The sequence below is a fragment of the Lissotriton helveticus genome, chromosome 5_1 (genome assembly GCF_964261635.1).
Source record: "Lissotriton helveticus chromosome 5_1, aLisHel1.1, whole genome shotgun sequence".
NCBI lineage: Eukaryota > Metazoa > Chordata > Amphibia > Caudata > Salamandridae > Lissotriton > Lissotriton helveticus.
Genome location: NC_136065.1, coordinates 1,875,550,377 through 1,875,575,673, shown reverse-complemented (window position 1 = coordinate 1,875,575,673; position 25,297 = coordinate 1,875,550,377). Strand labels below are relative to the sequence as shown.

The 25,297-nt window shown below is 46.4% G+C and overlaps 1 protein-coding gene across 3 annotated transcripts in view; it reads left to right on the top strand.

Annotated features, from left to right (window-relative positions):
• Positions 1–25,297, top strand: part of LOC144755921 (uncharacterized) — a 203,607-nt gene that overhangs the window by 127,531 nt on the left and 50,779 nt on the right. For all 3 annotated transcript variants that reach the window (XM_078645318.1, XM_078645319.1, XM_078645320.1), the window contains one exon: positions 1,568–4,615. In XM_078645318.1, coding sequence (XP_078501444.1) covers positions 1,568–4,615 — 3,048 coding nt within the window. The remainder of the gene's footprint in view (positions 1–1,567; positions 4,616–25,297) is intronic.

Here is a 25,297-nt window from a genome sequence, read left to right as displayed (position 1 = left end):
CGTGGTTTAAATATCTGAAATCAGAGTTTACCCGGTTGGCTCTCCCCAGCTTATGGAGGGACCCTGAAATGGCTTGCCAGGGTTTGTCTCGTAAAGATCTGGTAGCAACCTTTCATGCTTCTAATCTTGAATCCCACATACAGGGCATACGCCCAGACTCCCTGGTTAACAACTTTGTTGGGGTGAAAGATCATTACAGGTTTGAACCAGTTCTTGACGACATTTTTCCGAATTTGGCCAGAAAGTTATACTTACAATAGCGGTATGGCACTCTTCCGCTCAGAGCATTTACAAGCAAATGGAATTCCCATACCGAGAAAAACTGTCCAGGCTGTAATTGCAGGCTTGAAGACGAACTGCATCTAGTCTTCTTTTGTTCCGCATATCGTACGGCTAGGAGGTATTGGATAATCCCATTATGTAAGAATCTAGGCTTTGTTAAATGCTCTGAGGCCTTCGGAATCCTTAAGACCGATCTCTCAAAAGCAACTGTTTTTGTAGTGGCTAAATTCTTGTAAGCAGTATGGCATAAGAGAAGGCTTTTAACTTCCAGGTTACCCCATCCTTGACCAGATCATGTATTAGTGATTGCGCAATTCTGTTGCACTGGATTTTTTTTAAACCAGAATTTAATTTTTTTTATAAAACTGCCCAGTTTTTACCCAATATATTGCCAAATTATTACTTAGTATTGATCCATTAAGTGTTGTAGTTTTCATGTTTTTATTCATTGGGATATTCTTCTGTTTTTTGTATGTTATCCCGCTCTGCAGTAATACTTATGTTCAAATTTGGTTTGTTTTAACTTCTATGTTTATCTTTTATGGCAATTGCCGAAATAAAGATTACTGAAATGAAATGATATACCTTGCAAAAACAGTGCTGCAAATGCCATTGTACTGCCAATGCCAAAACGTGTTTCTCAGTTTTTCTTCCCCTTCTTCAGGGCAAGTTGCAATCTAATTTCACTCTTTTAGAACAAGAACACCATCTTCATATTGCGTCTCAACTGATATACAAAAAACCCGCTATCTTGATAAACACTGCCTATCACAAATCTTCATGTAATTTCTATGTCAGTGCTAAAGGCCAATTCCTTTCTCCAATTTTAAATGCGTCACTCATGTTTCATTGGTCTTTTACTTTTTGGTGGTGGAAGGCGGAGGCTGCATTTGAGTTACGGTTTTGGCATCTTCACAAATGTGATTGGCGCAGCCGGATAGTAAACATAACGTCTTTAACATTATATATTAGTGTATGTAGGTCCTTTACTTGCTTAGCAAATTTTGTTTCATAGTTTTTAGAATAAAATTTCAAAAGCTACCCATATGGTATGAATACAAAAAATAATTAAAGTCCCAGGGGAAGTAAAAAAGCAAAATTAATGAAGAAACTATTATTGTTTTCAACAGGTGCTATGTACACTTCGTTAAGTAGAATTCTTGTTGCTAGCAAATAGGATAAACAATTAATTGCAAACAGGCTGAAAGTGACAATTTTGTCTAATATTGACTTTCTGGTAAAATATGTTTATTTTACTAAAATATTTCCTGCTTTGCTTTCTCAGGTATTTGTGAAAATGTCCGTGGTCGTAGATTCCAAAAGATTCTCAGGAGACCTCAAGAAATGTTTGAGACGTTTACAGAAACATCACAAAGATGTTGAGTTTCGTTTTGTTGGGAAAGAGGAGTTTTGCTGCATCGAAGGGGCGTACACAAAATTACTAGCAATCAGCAATGATATTTTGAAATCTTTGGACCACAGCTATACAAACGAAAAAGAAACTCAGCCATCAACAACACAAGGCAGTGGCCAGAGTGAAACAAACACAATGAAGGATTTTAGAGGCTTAAAGCCAGAAGTCAATGCAACGCTTCAATCCAAGCCCACTGACCAGAGTCTAAAATATGGCTCAGAGTCTGAAGGCCACAGTCGTAGCTTCGAGAATAAAAGTCAGAAGTTGGCCGACATTGATGACATAAATGCTTTGGAAAGTCTTTCGGTCAAAGAAAATACTGTCAATCATTTAGATGACTTCTCGCTGGTGATGGATTCTGACATCTACAAGTACATAAATACATTTAAAAAGACAGAGTATCAGAGAATATTACATCGCTATAAGATTGAAGCAGTGGATGTCAGTAATGATGATATCACCACGGTCTACCTTCAGGCTGGCTCACAAATGAGAGGTGGTATCGAGACCTTGACTGAAGCACACTTTGAGCTTTTGCAACTCTACATGGGGCTTGAAATTACCCTACGGAAGGAGCAAGCAAGTAAAACGGATATAAAATGTGACAAAAAAGCTCTAGAAACATTGCCCACAGACTTGCAAAAAATGTGCCCTTTGCTGCTGTGCCACGAAGATGAACATAACTTTTATTTCATAGGTAACGTAGTTGATGTTTCGCAGGCCAAGCAATACATTCAAGAACTAGAGATCACCACCACGTTAAAATATCCTTTCACAGCACCAGATCCATTGTTGAGTACTTCAGCTGTGGGCCGCCAAAGAATCAATTCTGGTGGACTGTTGGAGGCTAAACAATATATGCCAAGGCAAAGTAGTTGCACAAAGCTTGAGTCCAAGAGTGAACAGAAATTAGCTGCAAATTTTAGCATTCCAAAAAGCTCTTCCCTAGAGAAGGGATACCAGTTGGACAGAGACATCAAGGTGATGGAGCAGAAATATCTCTTTGGCGACAAACAACCATCATCTTTATGTAGCTTATCCACCAGTACAGAAATGAAGGCTGCCACTAGGCAAGCAGTGAGTGATCTGAAATGTTCAAAAGATGGAGACAGAAGTACCGGCTTCCCCTATTCCAAGAGGTTTGATAGCTTGCCTCTAGTCGGTAGAGATAAAGATATTCTTCAGAGCACTAAAAAGTCAGAACATGCTGGTCCCATGAAAGTGTACTCCCACACTAGTCTATCAAGTTCTCTAGCAGGTTTGAGTCTATTGGATTCCACAAAGACTGCTTCATTTATAGACCATAAGCCGTCTCAACATGGAAGCACACTTAGGAGATCAAATAGTTTCTCTGCTCCAAAAACAAACGAAACCGATATATCTGACACACATCCTAAAACCATGAGGGCTGAATTAAAGGACTTTGATACAGAAAAGAGTTACCAGGTTGTAGATGCTGAAATCTCTGTGGACAATTGGATTTGGGCTTATGTAAAAGATGTGTACCACTCATACATCATAGAAATCTGCAGTGGGGGTGAGGTCCAGATCAGTGAGAAAAAGGCAAAAGACATTACAGTGCTGAAACTCACCTCTGTAGATAAAGCAAAGCTGGATGTCGCCAAGCAGAACCTGGAGTCTCTCTACCACAGAAAGAGCACTAATGTCATGTATCGCTTTTTCAATTATCACCAGCTCGGTGTGGAAGGCCCAGGCGATGAAACGTTGGCTGAGTGGTGCCATGTCTTTCAGAGCTGCTCTGATAAAGTTAGGGTATCCAAGGACAACAGTAAATTACATCTGACATACCCCAAGGACATTCATCAGAAGATAAGCGAGAAGTACAACATTTGTTTTGAGAAACAATTGAGGCTGCAAAGCCTGCCTTCCATGCTTAAGGTGACTGACGACTATATGACAAAAGAGCGTTTTGGTCACATCGAGAACGCCTTAGAGAGAGATATCTTACCAAGTTCTAATTATAATAATAATAAGTATGATTTGCAACATAATTCAGATTTCCATACAGGCAAGTCAGAACGTTTCTCAGATGTTGCAAATGTTGAACAGTCCAAAGAACTGGAAACAATGGAAGGGCCGAACTCTAATGAACAGTGGAGCCAAGACATTGCCAGAAATAATGATCATTTGCAGGCATTGGATGTAGAACAGAACATGAGCTACCAAATTAAATCGCAGGTGCACACAGAAAGTGTACCTGAGAATGTGGCTGATGTGCCTAGTATTTACCCTCAACTGGCAGAATTCTCTCATCAAAACCTTTTAGAACAGGAAATGGCCGCTCATGCTCATGCATTAGTAGATGGTCAGATGACTAATAAACAGGCTGCAGATGCAGAGAATTTGAAGGGACCTCTTCCTGATAAATGTCATCTATCGACAAAAAGTACTGAGGGTGGTGCTAACGATGACCCTGAATCCCATCCTTTGCCCTTCTCTGTTGTTCCACAGTCATTGCCAGTAGGTTTATATGGCACCCAACAGAATTCTACTCCCTTAAAGACAGGGAATGAACAGCCAACAGTTGGTTCCATATTAATACCTGAGGGTCAGACGCAGGAGCACAATCTTGGAACTGTGTCCAATGGGTCCGCCACTAAGGCTCATTCGAGACGTTTGAATGTTGACCACCAAACTGATCAAAGCACAGCTACAAAATGCGACCAGTGCAAAAAAGAAAACACAAGTCTGCACAAAGGCCCCTGTGGTCACAATTTGTGCAGGAATTGTTACTCATCATCCGAGACCTGCCGTGTATGCCTCGGTCTTTCCTCCACCAGCTCGGAGAGTGTGATCAAAGGGACAATGTCATGCACAACTATGGCCATGAGTTTATCTGGTTACAACCATGACCCGTCTTTCAAAATCATATACGATATCTCAGATGGCATGCAAGGGGTGAGTAATGCTCTAGATCTCTGGCACTGTTTGTGCTTTCATTTATGTCAAAGAACTTGGGTTGTGAATTATATGCGGGTCTGGGAAGCACCTTAGGTGAACAGTCTTTTATTTTTTGAAGCTGTGTATTTGTGGATTTACCGATTTCTTATGCGGAACCCAAAGCATAATTTTAACTCCAGTGTTTTTAAATGTGAGTTACTTACGCTATATTCGTTTGTTCATCAAATGTATCTTGTTTCTTGAATTTTATCTATGTAATTATGTCACACACTAAAAGAGAATTTGTTATAAACGTGTTGACAGGTTTCCAACAAAAAATGCATATGGGGTTAATGTATGTATGCATATGGCATTGGTTTAGGGCAAAACTAGCCAGAAGGCAGCGAGTGGCTGTATTGGGTCAAAGAGAAGCATAAAGTCAGCAAGTCATAGGAGAGGTAGTTGAGTTATTTACGGTTCCTTAATTGTGATGTGTTCTTTAAAGACGCCTATCTTCAACTCTTTACTAAATTAGAGCAGCGATGTGGCAGTCCTGATGGATTCAGGGATGTTGTTCCAGATCCTGGATGCATAGATGGAAAAGGCCTCTTGTCTTGTTTTTTTTCTTTTATACACTTCTTACTCTGCAGTCCAATGGCGTCCTGGCTGTGGGTGTGCCGAGAACCACCAGAGGTCGTGAGCTTCTCTGCATGTTAATAAGAGGTGCTGGCTACATAAATGATTCAGTTGGTTTTGATGAAAAAGCGGGCTAGTAAGGGGAACTAGTGGGGTTCCATCAGGGTGGGGGTGATGTGATCATATTTCTTCAGGCCCTGGATGAGGCATGCTGCTGCCTGTAGGATGCTCCTACTACATCAAGTTGGACCAAACGATAAAGTATTTGGAGAAAGTGAGCTGTGCCTATACTACTACAGCAGGTTTAGGAAGCAAAACTCTTCTGCCTTTGTGGAATGCAGAGTCTTGGCCGTCCCAAAAGCACCAACACATTCTTTCAACCACCGGGCACCTTTGTAAATCTTACGACATTGTAGAAGAGCCATGTAATCCAAGTAGTCTGTGCAATCTACAGATCACCAAGCGCTTATCTCCAAGAATGACTGGAGCATGGAGGCAAGCAGAATCCAGTGGCAACTGTTATTACATTTCCAAACGTCATGCCATTCTCCACGTTGATCAGATTTACATCTGTGTAGTAGTGATTGTCTTTTGGTGGGTAGGTTCGATCCCAGCACCCGCGCTTTCTAGAGGGGGAAATCACAGAGCAGGTCCTTCGTGAGATTATAAGGTCCCTGACATTCTTTTAGTAGTGGTAAATATTTGTTATCTACTGAGCGAAAATACATACTTCCACTAGGGCAGGAAGGCAGGCTTCAATGTGGGCATCTCTACAACAGTAGCAAACTAAACCTGCCCCTCCTTACAGTGAGTAGTAATTGTGCTGCTAGAGAAGTTGGTTCTTATCCAACTTGTTTGGGGGCAAAACCACACTGCTTGTGCGAACTCACCAAGAGTTCTGCACACATCTCTTGACTCCTCGCCAACATCCTAGTCCAACTCCTGTCAGTTCATTGGCCATCCTTCATAGCACAGAAAGGGACTGAAATATTTTAGATCACAAATTAATAATAAACACGTTTGTGACTCACAAGCACCTGCACTACCCCAGCAGCACCCAGGACATCCTCAAATTTCAGTGCCTTGCCTCTGCTGAGAGTGCCACATCTTTGTGTACAGCTCTTGGGAAGCTTTCAGCACGAGGAGGGTACTTTTTTTCCTTTCAATTTCTCAATTTTAATTAGTCCTAAGATTACCATCTTTATTGCGTACATTACTTAACTTCTTTGTGTGTTGCATACTTTGCATAGTGCTGTTCCTGAATGTCACAATATTTGAAAAGTATCCCTCACGAGTTTATTCAAAGTTTATTTGTTAACTACTCAATTAATTAAAATCATTACAGTAAAATATATACAACCATTCACCTCTCTTCCCCCTGTGTAAAAGTGTAAAATTCCCTGCCTTAAGCATGCCCTTAAGGCGATGTGAATTACACTTGCAGACGTAAAAAGCAGCAAATGCAATTAGTTGTATGACATAAATACGCAAGGCAAAAATTTACCAAAAGCATGCAGACTCACAAAACAGAGACTGCAGTATTGCCAGCTCTACAGAGGTGCTGTTGGCTTAGTGGAATAACGCTTCCACTGTGGGGCCTGTGTTAAACTTCATGGTCACAGGTTCAAATCATGGTCACAGGTTCAAATTCCGATGAGTCCACTCAGCCTTTCATCCTTCTGAGGTCGATAAAATGACCAACATAGAGTTGGGTAACAGCAAAATTCTGTTAATCAGCGTCAAGATACCCTTGGGTAAACGTGCGCTTTAAAAATACACGTTACGTTGTGTTATGTTCCTAGCGCTAGCTGGAATCCCTATTGGTCAGAGATAGTTGCAGTCATCCTGTCCTTTCACTATGTTTGCTGAGCTGGCCTCTAAAACACAGTCCCAACTCCCAGGCCTTGTTTTTGTAGTGGCACAGGCCTGGACTAATGGCCCCTCACCTCTGTTGTTACTTCTGAGGACTGATACCCTGGTCCAGTGGGTGTGGGGTTGGAGAGTTGGTAGTACAGTAATACTATCAGGTTCTAGAGCTTGTTTACCTGCCTCCTACGAAGCTGGTCAGTGGTTGCCTCAGTATCGAACAGAGCGACGCAAAGAGGGGCTGTAGAGAGTGAATAGACATAGAAAATGAGAGATGAGCGAGAGGAGCAACTGATAGAAAATAGCAGTAGAGGTAGAGAAGTGAGGTAGTGAGAAAAGAGTATGGTAGTGGGAGAGGCGAAGTAGATAGAAAGAGAGAGGAGGTGTGAGGAAGTGAATGAATGGTCAGTTAAATTGAGACAGATGGTGAGAGACCGGTGAGATAGGGTACAGAAGAAGTAGTGAGAGGGATAGTAGGTAGAGGTATGAGGTGGAGAGTAGTTAGTATAAAATGGGATGAATTAGAGAATGTGGTGGACGAGAGGTAGAGAGAGGGTACGTAAACAGATATGAGGTTGAGAGAGAGGTGAAATACATGGTGGAGAAAGAAGGGTAGATGAGGTGGAAACAGAAGTAAAGTGCAAAGGGAGTAGTGAGGTAGAGAAAGTTGAGATCGATTGAATAGGGACGTAGAGATGTGGACACAGAGTGGTAGAGAAAGGTGGGCTTGTGTGAGAGAAGTAGAAAGGGAAAGGTGTATTTTTGAGAGGGGGTTTTGATAAGCAAGGTGAGGCAGAGTGACTAGGGGGAGGTACATAGAGATACAGAGCTAGGTTGGGAAAGAGGTAAATGGAAAAGGGTGCAGGAGAAGTTGAGAGGTGAAGTAAGGAGGGAGAGACAAAAAAAGAGGTGAGATAGTAAAATAGAGGTAGAGAGAGGGGTATATAGAGAACTGAAGGTGTGGCGCCGCGGCCAGGGCGACTGACGCTGGAATCTGGGAATCAGGGTTCGATCCCCGGCTCCGGCGGCAGGTTAGCCCAGCACCATGCGACTCTGGGCAATAGCTTGCTTAATCTTCCCGACGGCCCCCAGCGCCTAGAGACCCTAACGGGTGATTGTGCGCTATACAAATGTGGATTATTATTATTATTATAAGAACAGATAAGGGCACTGATTTAGTGATTGATGAGTTACAGAGAGGGTTATGTTAAACAGAGAAGTATGGCACAATAAACAAAAGGATACAGTAAAAGGGGGTGGTGATGAACAGAGTATTCCGAATTAATGCAGAACACTCCTACCCAGTCAACAGATCAGGGCTTGATCCATCACCGTTTTTTAGCTCACTGCACCATCCCAGTTCAGAACCTGGCTATATGCAAATTAGTCTGTCCCTGGCCCAGTGCATCATGGGAACAGGGCAGACCAAACTACCAAGCCAATTCTTTCACTGGAAAGGAAACAAGCTTCCGGGGACCAGTTTCTGGCATTACAGCCGTCTTCGGCCCGGCTTGCTTGAATCCTGATGGTGCAGTGAGCAAGGGACTCGCATCCGAGTATACCCTACCACGCTTATGGTGGCCAAAACGATACAGTAAAAGGGGGTGGTGATGAACAGAGTATTCCGAATTAATGCAGAACACTCCTACCCAGTCAACAGATCAGGGCTTGATCCATCACCGTTTTTTAGCTCACTGCACCATCCCAGTTCAGAACCTGGCTATATGCAAATTAGTCTGTCCCTGGCCCAGTGCATCATGGGAACAGGGCAGACCAAACTACCAAAAATAAAAAAAATAAAAAATAAAAAGTCCCAGTGTAAGAATTGGCTTTTGTAGTTTGGTTTGCCCTGTTCCCATCATGCACTGGGACAGGAACAGACTAATTTGCATACAGCCAGGTTCTGAAACTGGGATGGTGCAATGAGCTAAAAAACGGTGTTGGATCTAGCCCTGATCTTTTGACTGGGTGAGAGTATTCTGCTTAATTCAGAGACTCTGTCCCTCACCACCCCTTGTTGTAAATACAATAAACAAAAGGGCAGTGATTCAGTGATTGGTGTGGTAGAGATAGATTGATCAAAGATGGAGAAAGAGGGAGAAAGGTGAGCTAGAAAGGTGAGCTATTACGACAAGTAAGAGGTAGAGAAAGAGACATGGTAACCAGAGGTAGTTGAGAGAACGTTAGAGGGAGGTAGGTAGTGAAGCAGATAGTTTAAGAGTGGTGAACAAGGTATAGAGGGAGACATGACTGTGTCCGAGGGAGGTGAGAGAAAGAGAGGTAAATTGAAATGTAACTGGTGATAAGCTAGAAACAGTCAGCCCGGTGGAGTGGTAGGTACAAAGAGCGGGAGCGTTTGAGCTAGAGAGGATATATATATATAGAGAAATTTTTGACCAAAAGCTGCTGGCCACATTTAAATATGGTGGGGAATGATGTCCAAAAATCACTATCATATACATGCTGCTTTCCTGGAGGGTCCGGTTGCCATCTCTCTCTTCTCTCCTATGCGCTGATTCAGGTGGAGAGGGAAGAACTTCCTCCCTTGTACAACCCGAAACCAACCAATCCTGGAGCTGCAGCACAGTTCCTGGATTGGTTGGAGCAGGCTAACCCAGCGCTCATTTTGATCCAGGGGGCCTGCGCTGCAATCCCTCTACTGTTTCTCAGCACTCGGATTGCAGGCTCTGACGTGCGCAGGTCAGATTGGCCGGATGTAGGCTGCCGGCCAATCTGACAAGAGCCCTGCAAGGGGGCTGAAGTAAAAGTGCAATTGCACTAATCAGCTCTGCCCCCTGCCCTCGAGCTGTAACAGCGCAGCCTGCGACACATAATAAAATGGTATTTATTACCATTTTATTCATGTGTGACTGCTGCGCTCGCAGCAGGCGGGGCAACGCTCCTCCGCTATAACTGAGGAGCCACCCCTGCTTTTGACTATCCTAGTTTCTTAATCAGCGGGCTCCTTGGAAGGTGAATATCCTTGCCATTGTTGCCCATGCCTAAAACGTCTCCGGAGAAAATATTTCTCAATATCGTATTCAAAATTAAGTGACTTGGTTAATGCTTGTTTTCTTTGCTGAGCAGATGGCTCCCTCCAGTTCCCTTCCCAGTATGATGTGTGTTTGTGTGGGGGGTGAATGTGAGAGAGAGAAATGGAGGTGATGGCTTGTGAATCTAGCAAGAGACAGTCTGCCAAGTGCCACCCATCTTGCGTTAGGCGAACGCAGACTCTTCCCTGCATCTCCTCAAGGTCCCAAATCAGCTTTGCAAAGTGATGATGTCTTTTCACGGAAGGGCTTATGACCAAGTGCTTGAATAGCTAGCTCCCAGAATACATGACCAACATTCTAATTTGATCTCAAGCTGCATATTGGACTCCCTGTATAGTGACTGGTGGGTAAAGGTTGCTTTCCCATGCAGACTTCATTCTGCCTGGACCTGCGAGAGGCTCTCACCAGATCCAGTCTGGGGTTTGAATAAATGACATCATGTGAACAAAATGACATACTGGTGACTTTCTGGACCTTAGCTTAGGCCAGCCTTGACCTCGCTAACACAAACATATTTATTTTACTTCTTTTTCTTTTTTAAACCATCTTTATTGAGAAAGCGGGGGAATGGAAGAGGGTGGGGGTTTTGGGGGGAAATTAATTCTTCATAGCCAGCTGTGCAATGCGTCTTGCTAATTTGGAGCAGTGTCGCTGTCTGATGTGACCTAATAGGCAGACTGTAGGTCGTCTAATGCAGCTTCAATAGGGCGTTTTCGTAATCCACAGGCCTCCTCATGGTGCAGCGCCGTGGCCTCGGCCCGGCCCTATTTAATAGTCACCACTTGCCAGTTTATTGCGCTTGGGAGCGCGCTTGCCTTCCAGGCTATTGCGATCATATGTTGTGCCATTCACAACGCTCGATCAATAAAGCGGGTAGAGACACCACCAGTTTTTCCAAGTGTATATAGGCCTAGTACACTGCTGGCTACATTGTTCAGATCAGTACGAACTATTACTCTGGCGAGGGCATCAGTGACCTCCCTCCAATTGGCTCAGGCGTCGGGGCAATCCCAGACCATGTGCAGCATATCTGCCTCTGTAGCGTGGCAGCAAGGACAGATAGGGTGGTTTCACAGGGTAATATATGTGTAGTTTGGCTGGGGTAACGTATGCTCTGTGGAGAATATTGTTATGTACATATTGAAAATGGGTGTTGCGGGAGATCTTTCATGGATATGCCAATATTTTGTCCCATTCTTTTTGGGGCAGTTCACGACCAATATCCCGCTCCCAACCCGATGAAGCATTGTCATCGGATCCTGAATTTTATATGAAAGGGCCCCAGTAAGCCAAGTGTCCAGCCGACAGCCAACGCCCATTGTATATGGTGTATTTGTGAACAGGTGTGGATCAGGCTCTGTGTACACTATTCCTCACAGTCGTTCCAGCTCGCCCATTCAGCGTCTATACCGAAGGAACTGGCCTACAGGGAACTCTGTCAATTGATCAGAGGGCTGAGGGCCCCGCCTTCAAACCAGTTTCCAGGATACTCACCCAGCTGCCTCCCAGAGTTGCGCTCTACTATGACCCGGAAGGCCCGTATGGAACTCAAAAGGATCTCCCAGAAGTATTGCGGCACGTCCGACATTACCCACAGTGCCCTCATGCGCCACTCTCGGAAGACCACTGGTGGACGATGGTAACACTGCATTAGGGAAAAAGAGTTTTGGGGCAAGTTTGAGCGCCTCCTCTTCAGGACTCAGGCCTATCTCTGCCAGGTGGCACCAGCATGTGGGTCACATAAGCTGTGACGCCAGATAGTAGTACTCAGATCGCCCAACCCCCCACACTCTGTCCGGAGCTGCAATTTGGCTAATGCCACTCTGCGTCTCCCCTTATTCCATTCGAGGCAACCAAGCATCACACTCAGCGACCTGAATGTGATTCGGGCAATGCTCACCAGCAGGTTAGCGAAGCAGTACAGGAGTCTTGAAAGGATAACCATTTTGGACAGCCACATTTGGCCTTGCACTGCGAGGGGGAGCGAGTACCAAAAGATAATTTGGGGCTGGATAGAAGGAGACCGCCTTTGTGTGGTTTCCGTCGATCAAGTCCTGGGGCAAATTGTGCATGTTAATGCTCAAATATTGAAAAGTACAAGGTCACGGACGGATAGCTTGAGCGTCTACCACGGTATACTGCGAGGGACAGTCTGGGTGCAGCTGGAATAGGCACATCTTGGCCCAGTTGACTCCCATCCTTGGGGCAGATCTGAAGGCGTTCAGTGTTTGTGTGATGTCACCTATGCCCTCGCTGATATCCTTTAGATAGACTAGGATGTCATCAGCATACAAGGGGAGATTGTGTACCTTGCCTCAAAGAGAATGCCCCATTTGCGGCTGGCCTGCGGGGACCGCTGCGCCTATGGCCCCATTGCTAGGGCGAAGAGCAGGGGGGGGGAGTGGGCACCACTGATGCGTGCCCCTACTAACAGGGAAGGGGGCCGATATTCTGCTGCCTAACTTCATCCTCGCTGTGGGGTTTGTGTATAGTAGTTTTATCATGCTCTGCAATCTGCCCCATATGCCCACTGCGTTCAGTTCTATAAGCATGTAGTTCCAATCTAAAGTGTCAGATGCCTTTTCGAGGTCTAAAACCAGGCAGGTTGCGTGGGGTCAGCGCTGTGGGGCCTCCTCCAATATTCTATGCAACCTTCAGAAGTTGGGGTTTGTAGATCTCCCCGGTATGAACCCGTTTTGGTCCGGATGGACCAGGGTTGGCATGTGTTGTAGTACGCGTCACTATAGCCTTGCTTAGGATCTTATCTCTGCCTAGCATGGACGATGGTGTGTATGAGGCTACCTCAAGTGAGTCCTTTCCTGGCTTTCGGGGGCGAGACCAGGAGTGCATATTTATTTTGTTTTACATTGCGCAAACAAGTCAAAGTGTATAGGGCAGCTTTACAATTAACACTCGTCATCAATTAGGGAAACTTCAACAACTGACGATCAAAATTATTGAGTAATTTAAGAGAAACCAATCTTAATTATGTAAGTATCTCTTAATAAGTATGTGTTTTAGGTTTGTTTTGAAGTTTTCGAATGTAGGATCATTGCTTATCCTATTCATGTGGAACAGTAATTTCAGTTAACATCTCCAGCATCTGCAGAAAGGCATCCATTTCGGAACCCTGCAGTTTGGAGAGGTTTGTGATTAATTCTCTTTCTGCTCACACAGCTGCCTTTGACCTCTTCCCCGGTTAGTCTGCAGCTTCTTTAAAAGCAGCAGGATGACTCTTAAAAATCCGTAGGCTGTAGTGTAGCTGAGAATGCTGTAGGCTACGTCCTGAGTCAGTAGGATTGGTCAAGTATACCCTTGAGTGGGAATTGATGCAAGCTGCTGCTGCTCCAGTCTTTTGCACCTTCCAATGCCTAGAGCATCTGCTACGCATGCAGATGCAATTCACACATGCTGACTAACATGCATGTATTTTACTCCACACGTCAGGCCTGGCAACTCCTGTGGTGCTAGTGTGTGCCACAAGATGCCGGTTCTGTTCACACGGTCTTCCGTTGAGGAGGTAATATCACATTGAGCCAGGGTTAGCTGGAAACTGCTGCAGGGAGGATTTCTAGCTTGTACTTGAAGCTTTGTGCTGCTCATGGCCAACATGGGCTTTGCAACCAACTTGGTATGCGGAGGGTAGCGCCAGAAGTCTAGTGCCGATATCTGCAACCCTAACCTGCAAAAGGAAGATGGCTACTAAGCACACAATGAATCAAATAATTCACACAACACACAGTTTGCTGGAATACAGTTTGCCCTACGCAAACAATAAATCATACATGAACCCCAAGTCAAGAGATCTGGGTTAAATCCATCGTTCTTTTGCGCACCATGCCACCCCAGTTTAGACACAGCCATATGCAAATCAGTCTTGACCCTGTGCCTCATTGGTACAGTCCAGACTAAACTGCCAAGCCAGGTCCTCCTTGGACTGGAACCACGCATCCTGGGAATGGTTTCTGGGTATTACCCTTCATCAGCCAGGCTAGTTTGAATCCAGTGGCACAGTGAGCAAGGGACCCAAGACTGGGCATACCCATCCCACTTAGGGTGAAAAGTGCTATGCAAACTAAGGATGGACGGAATGCTGAATAAATCATACATTCACCCCCAGTCGAGAGATCTGGGTTATGGGTTATGTTGCAGGTTTATTTCATAAATGAAATATGCCAATGTGGTGGGTTAACTTATGGGCGATCCAAGGAGAGGAAACGATGAGTAGCCTAATCTGCCTCCTGACTGTTCAGATAAACCGCACCGTGGGCCTACCCATTCGGTGCTACAATTTTATTTGGGGATTTTTTCCCTTAAATACCGTGGACCACCATTCCAGCTGCTCACGTCTTTTTAAGGGCAGGAGCCTTTCTAGTGTTTTTGGGGAGGGCAGGATTTTTTGACACAGGGTGTGCCGGACTGTAAGCCCTTCCCCTGTCATTCTCTCCGCCCCCTCTAAAACCCCTACCAGGGCTGAAAGGACAGGGGTGTATTCATTTCCCTCCTTGCAAACCAAGGTGAATCCAAGGGCACGCCTCCTTCTCTCGCAGGTAAAAATATTTTCAAGAGTTGTAGGACTCCAGCTTTTCAAGAGTAATAATGCCAGGCTCACGAAAATCCACTTTCACCAAATATTCGAGGACTGGAGTTGGAACAATAAATGTTCCAGTATTCGGGTATTTTGGCGTACTATTAGGACTGTCCTCCGATTTTGATGGGAAACATAGAAACACCACTGCTTCTTGGATCCTCAGAGAGACAGGAGTATCAATGGGAAGCCACTGTTGTTGCAGTCAAAGTCTGGGCCCTTTCCAGGTGACTTACCATAGCCGTGCAGCCTTTGGGCCAAACCGGCTGTAGGGTTGAAAGCTGTACACTATGTGAGATCTAATTCGAGATATTTCAAGACGGTATACGTTTCTGCTGCCAGGGAATTTTAACACTCGATTTCTCAATTTGTGCGGAAAAAAATAACCAATATGAAAGTTTCCCTTACACTGGACGTGTATTCTGTTGGCCCTCACTGATTCTTATCTAATGTGTTTCAAATTATTTTAATTTACTCATCCAGGAAGTTAATCTTTTTTAATGTAAATGAAAATATCTGAAAAGAGTAGGGTGTTTTGTTGTTCTGTTACATTTCCTTTTTTACACGCCTGTATCCACGTTACAACCATAAACTGTTAACTCCCTTTCAGCCCACTTTGTCCTTCAGATCCTCGAATCAAGCTTTGTTCATCGAACCAAGGTTCCGTCTAACCCATATGAAAGGCAATTCCTTTGCCTACTTAGGCCCTAAATTGCTGAATTCTCTACCAGATGCTCTCAGAAACAGCAAGTCATTTTTCACCTTCCTCAAAAATCTGAAGACATGGCTATTCTAAGTCACTGTCCTGGGACATTTCATCTGTGCTTTCCTCACGCCCTGGAAAGGGGGCAGCTGTGTGCGTTACAAGTTGCTAATAATAATAACGTGGACGCTGAGGTATATTAGAACAGTAAGCTCCTTCTGGGCCTCTGACATTCCTCAGAATACCACTTGCCTACAATATGACGTCTTGAGATGCATTTGCCATAGCATAACTATCTCTGAGATATGACATTATTACCTTTAGCATGATACTCATAGAGTATTCATTTAACATATTTCTTAATCGGATTCCTCACAAGTAAGCAGACTTTTTCTGTTTGCTTCTGTCTTGAATCCACCACTCTTGTTGCCTGGCTGAAGACAGTTCTTACTCTGACAGCTCGATAACATAACATATGCATTTGTAAAGCGCATATTCACCCAAGGGTATCTTGGCACTGAATAACAGATGTTTATTGTTACCTAACTCAATGGTACTCATTTTAATGCATCGACCACCAAAGGTGGTAAGTGTCCAGAAGAGGGAGTGGGTTGGCTGTTCTGTTGGTTTTCATGCTTGTGTGGAACAAGTCTTGATTGAAATAGATTGACAGTTGCATAACTAGAATATGCCTTCACGAAAATCGCACAAGATAAATAGTGACACTTTGGAATGTGTTGGCAGGTGCTATAAATAAAACCTATTATGAATTTCCGAGACTTACCAGACAAATTGTGGTGCATACTGCACCAAAAGCTGCATGGTATGCTAAACACTTAAACTTTTCCCATGTTAAATTCTGGCACGTTTACCTGCCGAAATTTAGATAGTTAACTCGCCCAGTAATTACTGGAGGCGGTAAATACCAGCCAACTTGTAATTCAACCCCTGTGCAAACAAGGATTTACTCAAGGGTCAGAAATCACTGTCCTAGAGTACATTTTTAAGTATTATGATTGAGATTTGAGTTGGTAGTGCTCTGTGAAAAGATGTTTTCTGCTACTTTTTAAAATGCAGGAGAGCACGAACATTTCGATTGCAGTCAAATATTTTGCAGATCTAGGGTGCATAGGTGTAATTTAAGGCCTGAAGTCTGGTCTGTTATTTCCTTCATTTCATCATCTCCAATCCCTTGACTCCTTCTGTAGCATTGTCCACCTCAAAAAGCTAGTTTCTCAGTCAAGTATGCAGGTGTTGTTTCGTAGGACATTGTAGCTGGTAAAGCTAGTCTTACAGATGTGTGTACTTGGGTGCAAAGCTATTTGGGTTTTGGAGTGAGGTGGTCAAATTTCTTCATTTCTTGATCAGACGTGCAGGATGCTTTTAGAGTGTCAGTAAGGAGTCGTAGAGGTCATTTAGTAGTGTGTTCCCTCTTTATACGTAGGAGAAGACTAACAACAACTGTGGATCTGATGTTGCTTTTGGTTTGCAACAGTTTTACTATTCAAGAAGGATAAATTGTACTTTGTTTTTTTAGCTGGGAGTTCTTTGAAGAAGAGGTCTCCATTGAGAGTGAATCCATGTCACTTCTTATTTGCCGTCTGCACGGGGTCAAGCCATCAAAGTTTATGTTACATATCCAGGATTGGATCATTATTTGCGTAGAGCATTTAGCGAACAGGAGAAATTCTGTTGTGATTAGGTTGAGATTTAGGTAGGTGCAGAACATCCAGTTCTGAATTGTCTTGACACAGTCCCTGATTGTCGTCTACTGAAGACATTTTAAGGTAGAGTTGTGTTTCAAGAGTGTATTTATGGATCTTGATATCTTTGTGATGTGTAAGATGCCAGTGATTTGGAAGAAGAGATTAAAAAGATGATGGACAGGCGATGGGGCGTTTTTGGGATCTTGAGGTTCTCAAATGGATGAGCTGGTGGTGGCTGGTGTCGTAAGAGATGGGCCATTGCAAGGCCATGTCAGTAAAACCCATATGTTTTATTAAGGTTTTTTTTAAAAAAAAATTATTTTTCAAAGACCTTTATTGTACAGTCTTGCAATGACAAAGCATTCAGCCTACAACCCCGAGGGCTGGCCGCGTTATTCATAATTACCTTTCAACACTTTCAGTTTAACACAGCCCTTTAGCCGACATCCCTGGGGTCAGGCGGCGCGGTAGAACAAGAGTGTACATAGATCCATCAATTCGTGTTTCGGATACTCTCTAGGTCTGTTATTTTTGTTTTTAATGTTTTGTTTTGAAACTTGTTACAAACGTACACGTTGGCAATCAATGCGACAACAATCCTAGAAAGATGTTAGTGATACAACGACATAAAATCAGAGTGTACAGAAACAACATCTGATGTGAGGGCCCATTACACCCTCTATCGTGGTTAACAGGCAACATTTTCAGGTCCAATCCCCCTCTCCCTCTTCGTCTGAGCTGGCATCATCCTCCACTGGCAATGGATCACACAAGTCTCCCCTATATACATTCCAGCAGGTCCAGACCTTGTTCCATTTACGCGGGCAAGCCCTATTTACATATACCGCCCGTTCTGTAAACATTAACACGTCCAGGTTCCTGCTCCATTGTGCTAACGTGGGCAGTTCTGGAGCTCCCCATTTTTGCGCGATGTCTCGTTTTGCCACCATGATGGCCAATGTCGCCCATACCTGTCCGTGTCTGGACAAATCATTTGGATCCCAAATATTTAAAAGACATTTACGTGGTTCCGAAGTCAGTGACACCCCCAGTGCTTGTGATATTGTGCGCATCACCTGACGCCAATAGGCGGCTATGAGGGGACAGTCCCAGAGGATATGTAGTAGTGTGCCTTCCTCCCCACAGCCCCGAAGACAATAGGGATGTGGAGCTCTTTGTAACTTATGTAGTGCGGTTCTCGTATAGTATATACGATGCAGGATTTTCAACTGTACTAACCTGAACTTAGCCGAGATGCCCACCTCCCTTGGGGACGCCAGTGCCTCATTTCATTCCGTCTCATCCATGTCTCCCAATTCATCCACCCACTTTTCGCGCAGTTTTAGGGTAGGGTCTGATTGGTTGTTCATCAGTTTTTTGTAAGTAAGGGAAGTGGCACTATGCTGCATGTAATCTGTGAGCAGTCTATCCTCTAGCGGGGAAGATTCCGGGACTTCAGTGTTCGGTGGTATTGCCTGTAATAATGCGTGCCTTATCTGCACGTACCTATAGGTTTCGTTCGGTCCCAATTCATACTGTTGCTGAAGAAGGGAGAACGGGACCACTGCTCCCCTGTCCCATAAGTCTCCCACCGTAGATATTCCTATGTTGTCCCATCTTGTAAACCCTTTACTCCGTCTCAACTGTCCCAGTGCCTTAGTGTCCCAGAGAGGGGTGAGCTTGGTAATCAGACCCTTCCAGCCTAGTCTCGCCTGTGCCGCATGCCACAGCATGGCTGTATGTTTCGTGGGGCCTATCAACTTTACCACCTGACCTTTGTTATAGAGCACTGAAAGCATACTGTCTGTGCCTAGTTGGGTCCTATCTGCCCTGTATGCCGGGTCATCTCGAGGCGCATGAATCCATTGGTTGACGATCTTGAGCTGGGCGGCCCAGTAGTACAGTTGCAGGTTCGGTAATGCAATCCCTCCCTCATACCAACTCCTGTTTAGTTTGATATGGGCAATACGTGCCGGTTTGTTACTCCATAACAGGTTGGACACCAATGCTGTCACCTGTCGGAAGTATCTTGGCGGGACAGGGTAGGGCGAGTTCTCCAGGGCATAGAGGAATCGTGGAAGAGCCATCATTTTATAAAGTGCAGCCCGTCCGAGGAGCGTCAATGGCAACGAAGCCCAATGTTTCACGTCAGTTCAGAGCCGGACCAGGGGTGGAGCCAGATTTTTGTCAAAGAATTCTGCTTGATTATTGGTGATATGGATACCAAGATACTTAAAGGATGACGTGGCTCTGTCAAGTACACCAACATGTCGTCAGCATACAATGACACACGATCCTCCCACCCCTCTTTCCAGCTAATGCCCTTCAATAACGGTGTAGTTCTGATCAGTGTCGCTAGTGGTTCTAGGACCAGTGCAAACAACAAGGGGGAGAGGGGACAGCCCTGTCGGGTCCCCCTCGCCAGGTGGATCGTTCGCGAAATGTGACCGTTGGCCGTAATGTGTGCGACCGGGTTGGCGTAGAGAAGACGCACCCAGGCTATGAACTTGGGGCCGAAACCCATACGCGACAGTACCGCAAAGAGGTGCCCCCATTCTGCCATGTCGAACGCCATTCTGGCATCTAGTGATAGGATCACGGCTGGTTCCGTTAAGGACGGTGCTCGTGCTATCACCCCATGTACCCGCCTGAGATTGAAAGCTGTACTCCTGTTCGGCATGAAGCCAGACTGATCCGGGTGCACCAGTAATGGGAGATGGGCCGTCAGTCTCGTGGCCAACAGTTTTGCAAGGATTTTGGCCTCAGCGTTGAGGAGGGAGATCGGTTGATATGAGGTGCACGCTGTCGGCGACTTGCCAGGTTTCGGAATCGCCACTATGGTGGCTGTTTGTTGATCCAGAGGGAGTACCGCTTTCTCCTGACTCTCCGTGTACATAGCTAGCAAAGGCGGGCTGAGTGTTTCTGACATAAGTTTGTACCATTCTTTGGGGATTCCATTGGGGCCCACTGCTTTCCCTGACTGTATTGCCTGGATTGCTAGTTGTATTTCCTCAATGGTGAGGTCAGCCTCTAAATCTTGGACCGCTTCTTGTGGGAGTGTCTGGGTCAGTATGCGGTTCAGAGAGTCCAGGGCCGCTCCTTCCGTGACGTTCCGTTCGGGGGTGTATACCTTTTCAAAGTGGTCTGCTAGGATATTGACGATATCCTCAGGGTGTGTCTGCACTTTTCCCTCACTAGTATATAACTGTTGAATGCCCCTAACGCTCCCTCCTTTTTTATCTAACCAGGCTAGCATTTTCCCTGCTTTATCTCCCACATCGTTTATTTTGTGGGTCGTCGCAGAGACGTTGTCAAGCACCTGGAGTCTGAGATGTTCCCTATACCTCTGCTGGCATAGTTGCAAAGTGCGAGCCGTGTCTACTGTGGGATCTGCCATATGTGACACATTTGCTGTGTGCACGGACCGTTCCAGCTCCGTAAGTTCCTGTCTTTGCGCCTTTTTGTGCCCCGTAATGGAGGCTATCGCCTGTCCGCGAAGGACCGTCTTATATGCTTCCCAAAGGATCGAGGGGGAGGGCACCGAATCTTTGTTCTCCTCGAAATAAAGCCTAGTCGCTTTCTTGAGATCCTTCCTAATGCTAGGGATTTTCAAAAAGTTAGGGTATATGGGGTATATCCTCTTATAAGTCTTTTCTGGGCTGAACAATGTCATTACTATCGGAGAATGGTCTGATATCCCCCTAGGCTGAATTTCAATGGTGTCTACAGCTTGCATTCCGTCTCCCAACCCCAAGAAATAGTCTATACGTGATAAAGCTATTGTGTACGGTCGAATGATAAGTGTATTGCCTCGTGGTTGTGTGCCAGTGTCTCCATATATCTACCACGCCCATGGCCTCCAAGAACCCCTGGAAACTGGTGGGCCCGGGCGTGTGTGCCCGCGCCGGGCATTTATCCAGCATTGGGTCAATCACTGAGTTAAAATCTCCCCCCACAATGGTATCTCCCACCGGGAGTTCTAGTAGAAATTCTCCCAGTGCCGGAAGGGCTACTGTTTGAAGCGCCGGCGGCACATAGACCGATACTATGTTCAAAAGCCGACCCTCCCACTGCCCATGTACCGCTGCAAAGCGGCCCTGATCATCTATTTTGTTTTGCAGGAAAATGTAAGGGGAGGTCTTTTTCAACAGAACACCCGTCCCCCTGGAACCAGAGGTAAATTCCGAGTGTGCTACCATCTTGTAACCTCTTCGGTCCAGTGCCTGGCATGCCCTCCCCGTGAGGTGCGTTTCCTGCAACAAGACCAAATGTGGGCCTTGGCGCTTGATTGTTTGCATCACCAGTCCCCTCTTAATTTTGTCTCCCGGACCCCGTACGTTCCAGATCAGCATCTTTAGGGGTGGGACTGCCGTCCGCTGCATCAATCCGCTATGTGCGGCTGCTTGCGAGTGTTGTGACATAGTGAAGCGATCCAAGTGGGGCCCCATGTGTCACCCCATCAGTGCTGTGATGCCATTACCCCGTGGAGTGGTGTGTGTGTTTCTCTCATCGTGTCGTGTCTGAACGTGTAACATTTGCACTGTTACAAGCGATCTTGCCCACACGTGTAAAAATAGAACATCAACAAATAACTTCCCCTTCCCTACCCCCCTCCCTGCCTCCCTGCTCCACGGGCATAAAACCGCCCGCCTCCCCAACTTAGCAGAGTGCTCTACCCTTCCCCAACCCAATGTACTTGCTTGCGGGGGTAAGGAGTCTCATGTCAGCGGCAGCTTCGTCCACCCTCTGCAGCTTCTCCCCTTCTGGAGTCCAAGGGCAGCCCGCCCATTATAGGGGAGAACTGTCGTTATAGCTGCTAGTATATGAGACTCCGGAGTCTGGCTGCTGTCCGCCGTCCTCGGATCCCGCCTCAGACGTTTGTTCCAGATTCCCTGCCGCCGACGCCTGTGTCTCCATGGGTGTACCGGCTCGGCGGTGCCGTTGGTGCGGCGAGGTGCTCCTACCTGTCGCCAGCCCTCCAGCCAGTCCCGTGCTGTCTCAGGCGTGTCGAAGAACCACGTCCTCCCGTCGGCAACAACTCGCAGTTTCGCCGGGAACAGCATGGAGTAAGGCAGTTCCTTCGCTTTTAAGGCTTGACCTCTGAGAAGGTTTTCCGACGCCGGGCCACCTCCGCCGTGTAGTCCGGGAAGAAGGCAAGCGTTGAGTTTTGGATCTTGATGGGCGGTGAAACTCTCGCTGCTTGGAGTATTGCGTCTCTATCTCTGTAGTTGAACATTCGGGCCAAGACCGGACGGGGCGCGGCACCCGGCTTCGGTACTCCGCCGGGTACTCTGTGCGCTCTTTCTACCGAGAAAAATTGTGACAGTCCTTTAGGTTGCAATTTAGTCTTAATTAGATCTTCAACATAGAGGTCCATTGCTCTTTTGCCTTCTGATTCTGGCACCCCTAAAATTCGTACGTTGTTCCGCCTCGAGCGCCCCTCCTGATCATCCAGCTTGTCTCCCAGTTATTTGGTCATGGCTTCCATGCGTTCCACGGCAATCTGCAGCTCCGAGGTGTCTTCCCCTCAGGGATTTCGTTACCACTTCCACCTGAGCCACCCGTTCCGACATTTTGTGAAGATCTGCCCGCAGCAGATTTACGTCTGTAGAGATCGACCCCACCGTCGTTTGCACATTGGACAGCGTTTTCATGATATCTTCCAGCGTTACCTTTTTGGCTCCGTCATTATCCTGGCCTTTTCCCGCGGGGGCACGACCTTCCGTCTGCGGTGAGCTGTTCTTGTCAAAGGCGTATTTGTCCAGTTTGGCTTGCGTCGATGTATTCCTTGGCCCTCTGCCTGCCATGTCGTCCGTTCTCACCGCGTCACCGGGAGTGGGTAACTTTGCGTCAGTGGCAACACTGTCTTTTGCACTCCGTGTGCGGACCCTTGTTGATCAGCGCTCTTCAGATTCGGCCTTTAATGGGGCAATGGAACCCCAGCACATTCGGCAGTTTGGTGCCACAGGGGTGCACCGATGTCCTCACCTTCAGGGGCCGCTGTCACAGAGTTTTCGCATGGGGGGGCCGCTGCCGGGTGATGTATGGCTACTGCGGTCGTGTCGGTAGGTTTGTTGCGCAGCAGCTTGTGTCACGGTCTTCAGCTCGTCGTGATTCTTTCCGGGGGTCATCGCGCCGATTATCCCTCTGATAGTCTTTCTGCAGTCGCACACGGAGCACCTCTGTACCTGTGCGTATCAGTGTTTCGCTATACCCTGCCGGGGTGTGGCTGGCTCGGACCCCCCAAACTGCGTAATCCAGTCGCGACCACACAAGAGTCCTGGTTCCCCTGAGTTTCCTGTGGAGTATCGAGTCGTGGCTGTGCAATGTCCGCGGATCATCCGGTGTGAAGCAGGGGGGGGAGCCACTTATGTTGGGGCAGTGAGTTCAATATGGTCCGCCACCTATTCGCCGCCCAAGAACAGTCTCTGAGCGTTTCCCCGCTGCTGGGCCCTGCCGCAGGATCACTATTGCGGGACCGGGTGATACGTTTCGTTGAACGGTAGTGCTCAGGTCCCGGGGGGATGATCTGGCAGGTGTCGCTACCCCCAGGGTCGCTGCAGCGGTATACGTGACTCACCACCTCTGGTGGCTTGCATGTGATCCTCCGACGTTCGTGTTGCGACGTGCTTGACTTCCCCACACTTCCAAGGTGTAGAGCATATTCTGGCCGCTGTCCTCGTCGTTCCTCCGCCCCCGCTCCGGTGTATAGTTAATTGAGGCCGGCGCAGTGGCAATGGCGACAGGCCACGTTCCGTTACCGTGTGGCTGCTTCGTCTGTGATATACAGTGCCTTTTCAGGGTCGCGGCGGTCTTCTCAGAATTAGAGCGTGCAAAGTCCTCACTCCTCCGTATTGCCAGTGTCCATTCACACGAGCACCACCGCGGGGAGAGCTCCAGACCCCTGCCGGTCGGCGCCGTCAGGGATCGTTCCGGTGCCTCACTGCGCTGCCGCTGTAGTGCCAGCGATATCTTGCCACAGGTCGGTTCAGGAATACTCCGGGGACATTGGGTTCCCTCTCCACACCTCTGGGGCTAGGCCAACTTCCGCTGTTTTGTGGCCGTCTACCCTTCACTTCCGCTCGGGCATGGGATTACGTGAGGCCGGTGTTGCTTGACTGACGACAGGCCTCATTACCGTATTGCGTGTCCGTTCCGGTTTCCGGCGCCGGATTTGCACCGGGGTCAGGTCGGACGGTGCAGACTGCCCTCCGACCCCGGGATTCACCACCAGGGGTGAACTTGAGCCGGATTAATGATCGGATGGTTAGAAAATGCCGTGTCGCTTGTAGAGCTCCTTCACTACGCAGCCACCATGCTTGGCTGCTAGCCACGCCCCTTTATTAGGGTTTTAATCAGTGATTGGTGGTTGTCCTTGCTGAAGGTAGTAAGAAAGGTCGAGCAGGATTAGGAGAATGCAATCAACTGCTTGCAGATAGGTTTCTCTTTGAGGCACAGCGGTCTGAAGCTGGATCGGTTGACCTGTAGGAGGTTATGCTTGATGACGGATCCTGTAGTTGTGTGGAGACTGCTTTCTTAATGATTTTTACAATGAACCTTAAATAATAGAGGTCAGTAGACTATCAGGAGAAGGATCTGGCCCCTTTTGAGGTCAAGGGTTCCTTGGATGAGACAGGTATGATGATGTTGAGGAAGGCTTGAGAGCATCTCTGTGAAGAAATTTCATAACGAATCATAGATGACTGTAGAATGTTGTCTTCCTGGAAGGTTATTCAAAATGGTTGTTATTTGGTGTGCAAGAGCAGGGATTTTAAGTTAGGTGGAGGACTGTTTTGTGTTATCAATGTTGTTTATCTATAGCTGTGTGCATATACTATACAAAAGCCAAACCTATTTACTTTATCAGGGTTTTTATTTCTTTCACAAATCTGATACTGCTTCCATCCTTACCCATATGTGTTCTCTTGACACGCTTCAATCAGCCTTCATCCAGAACATCTCTCTGCTAAGATTGTTTTTTATCGAACATGTGTATCGTAGATTCCCCCACACTCACACTACAGCAAAATATGTACGGTGCAGTGCTTCAATTTCCTCTTTTCTTCTTGAAAATATTACTTATTGTCAAAATGTTTACACAACTGGAACGTTTATTGGCTATTTGGAGGCCAGGCCTTCTATAGTACC